This window comes from Aptenodytes forsteri, unplaced genomic scaffold (genome assembly GCF_000699145.1).
Source record: "Aptenodytes forsteri isolate BGI_AS27 unplaced genomic scaffold, ASM69914v1 Scaffold94, whole genome shotgun sequence".
NCBI classification, from domain to species: Eukaryota; Metazoa; Chordata; class Aves; order Sphenisciformes; family Spheniscidae; genus Aptenodytes; species Aptenodytes forsteri.
The window spans coordinates 4,555,339-4,558,397 of NW_008795017.1; the positions used below are offsets into that span (position 1 = coordinate 4,555,339).

The window sequence follows — 3,059 nt, forward strand, 5'->3', positions numbered from 1 at the left end:
GTGCCATTAAGTTGTATTCGACAAGTTTCCTGGTTTCTAAGTGACCAGTGAACGAGGTTGGTTTTGCTTAGCTGCTCTTTATTGGTCCGTGAGATTTTATCTGTCTGCACTGTTAGTGCCATTAAGTTGTATTCGACAAGTTTCCTGGTTTCTAAGTGACCAGTGAACGAGGTTGTGACATTTTAAAGTGTATTCCTCTTCTAGCAGAACTCAAGGAAAATTTGCATCATTGTTTAACTTTACGAGTTGTTACATACACTATAAGATTCTGTGTTAAAAATACTGTACATTAGGAGATCTGTGCAAAATAATATGCCCATTTACTCTCTAGACTCTATCAGGGATAGAAACATACAAAATAGTGTTGCAAACTGAACATATCAGTAAGTGAGTAAAACTGTAGTGCTAAACTATTACTCTGTCATTTTCCTGGGAACTTTGAAAATACGGACTAATCTGCTTCAACTTGCAACAAAAATATCTTGAAACATTCCAGTTTGTTCCCCTTTTATACTGCAGCAACAGCATCTAGAAAATGAAAGTTACGCATATACTTGGCTGTACCTACACATTTGAGAGGCTATCAACCAACTGTACCATTTAGGAAAGGCGATACAAGGTAAGATCAGTGTTGCTCTTCCAGCACTAACGCCATGTGATTTTTCTCCAAATAAGCATATGGTGGTGGCCTATTTTCCATTCCGCTCAATATGAAATGGCCAATTTAAACACCATTTGTCAGAAATTCAAAGTTCTCTTGATAAATCTAGAGATACAATATTCACAAAACGTGATCAAAGCCAATGTGACCTAGACATTGATTTTTCTCATCCTATGCCATCAGTTGTTTCCTGTAGCATAAGCAAAAACTGGTACAATTTCACAATATACAAACATCAAAATGACGTCAGATTTGTATTGGTGTTTTGTATTCCATCAACCAACTGGGAACCGTCCATGGCCTAGCCTTTGTTCACAAATTAGTAAAACAAATTTAACAACAGTGTAGCTACCATATATGTGGGTATATTATATAAATACAGAGTGCGTTAGCAAACTCTCATTGTTTGCAAGGTAGTGGCACACAACTTTTATAAAACAGAACATAACGTAGTATACTTGTGAGGTGATACCTTATTGACCAAGGATAATTATCTAAATGTTCCACCAAATATGTTCTCTGTGTGAACACATTGCTGGATGATTTAAGAAAATTCAAGAATTCCAAAACAAAGTCTAAACACTATAATGAGACAAAGTGTAAGAAATGCTCTGCAATCCATCATCATAGTTAAGTACATTTCAGGAAGTGCAGTTTTCATATCCTTGAGTTAATGTAGTAACTCGTTAATATTGCCATAGTTGAGTTAACCAGCAGTAGTCACGTTAAATGACCAAAATGGATGTAACATACATAAAGAACATTCAAAAAACAGGTTCTACACACGTGCAGCATAGAAAAATGAAACAGTCTCAAGCTCACAAAATTAGAACTAGAAAGTTCAACGACTAACACAGATTTCAGATAACTTTAAGCAAATATCTACATCCATTCTGAAAGAAAGAAGTTTCTCCTGTGGTAAACTGAAATACTTTTTCACTTTTACCTGGCCAAAGACACCCGATTAAAATAGTTTCTTCCTTAATAGTTGACCTCCTGGATGACAGCCAGCACGGCAAGATGCTGAATGAGTCCAATTTAGAACTACGCAACAGCTTGCATGTTTTGGTTCTAACACTTCAAATAATGGTATCGAGAATTGGATAAATTCACTGCCCTGTTAGATGCACACAATTTCTTTGACTGGGGAAGCAACGCTGAACTGTGGTATTGTCATGTTACAGAAGGGAGAATAAAATTACAGTGACTTGATTGAAAAGAATATTCATAATGTTGTGATGTTCACACACTTACATGGATTTTGATTGTTAAAGCTTTTCAGTTCACCTTGAAAAATACAGGAAAAGTTGGGTTTTTTTAAAGTGTAAACTGCTCATGAGAAGTCTTCACATAGAAAAAAGTTTTAAAAGTCCCAAAATCAGAACGATGGCAATAAAAAAGTAAGCTACAGTACCTAGGACTTGGGCAGTGCTCTGGCAAGGTGTCTGCAGACAGGTAGATGAAATGAAATAGAGCAAAACTTATTTCTGTGACCGCTGGAAATGAGAAATGTCTCCACTTATCAGTAGCAATTTAGTCAACAATAAAGTGCACAAATGATACAGGGAAAGCTCCTTTCCGACTGGGGTCTCCATCAATATGACCAATCTGAAAGAGTCCAGATATTTTTCAAGTTAATCTCAAAAAGGCATCTCAGTATCACCAAAATGAATACCAGTGACCTTCCTGCCTGTAGCACGACAAAGCCTCTCCCTACATCTTTTCTGCAGTGGTGGTCTTTTTCTTCTGCCAACGGGAAACACTACCAGAAAATTCAGTCCTACAAGGTGCATTTGTTATTCAGCTACAGACATTTTTTTTCAAATTCTGTTTTATCCAGTTCTTTGAAAGTAACACCTCTTAATGCAGTACCATTGCTACATTATTTCAGCGTATTCTGCAATGCCTGGCAGCCCATATTCTGCTGCTGTTACGTTGCTTCTGCTTCCCCCTCTTAACAATCACTGGAAAGTAAAAGCATGGATCAAGCTTCAACAGTTCTGGCTTTTACATGAATCTATTTGTGTTTATACAGCATTATTGTCAATGTAGATGCAATTTGAAGTTCTATTCTTCGCTAGCTAACAGAGTAAGGCAAGTGTTTTCACACGTAACAATTTCCCAAGACTTTGCTTCAGCTGATGAGTGTACATAGTTGAGACTGTTTCCCAGCTCAAATAGACCATTTCTCAGTCTCAGTCAGCTGAAGAATTACAAAGCTGTCTTCTCAGGCCCATCACACAGCATCTTCAAGGGAGATGAAATAGTAGCAGATTCTTAAACTGCTCACACCCACCAAGAATTTCCTGAATCACACAGACTATGTCCCCTGTATATTGTGAACCCTAGTAATCAGATTTTTTTTTTTTTTTTTTTTAATTAGGAAAAGCAAAAAAAC

General features: G+C 36.9%; 1 protein-coding gene across 1 annotated transcript in view; it reads right to left on the reverse strand.

Annotated features, from left to right (window-relative positions):
* Window positions 1-1,985: 1,985 nt before the first annotated feature.
* Window positions 1,986-3,059, reverse strand: part of ASAP2 (ArfGAP with SH3 domain, ankyrin repeat and PH domain 2) — a 71,146-nt gene continuing 70,072 nt past the window's right edge. The window contains exon 28 of the mRNA XM_019471085.1: window positions 1,986-2,269. Within this exon, the coding sequence (XP_019326630.1) occupies window positions 2,195-2,269 (75 nt within the window). The 3' untranslated portion in view covers window positions 1,986-2,194. The remainder of the gene's footprint in view (window positions 2,270-3,059) is intronic.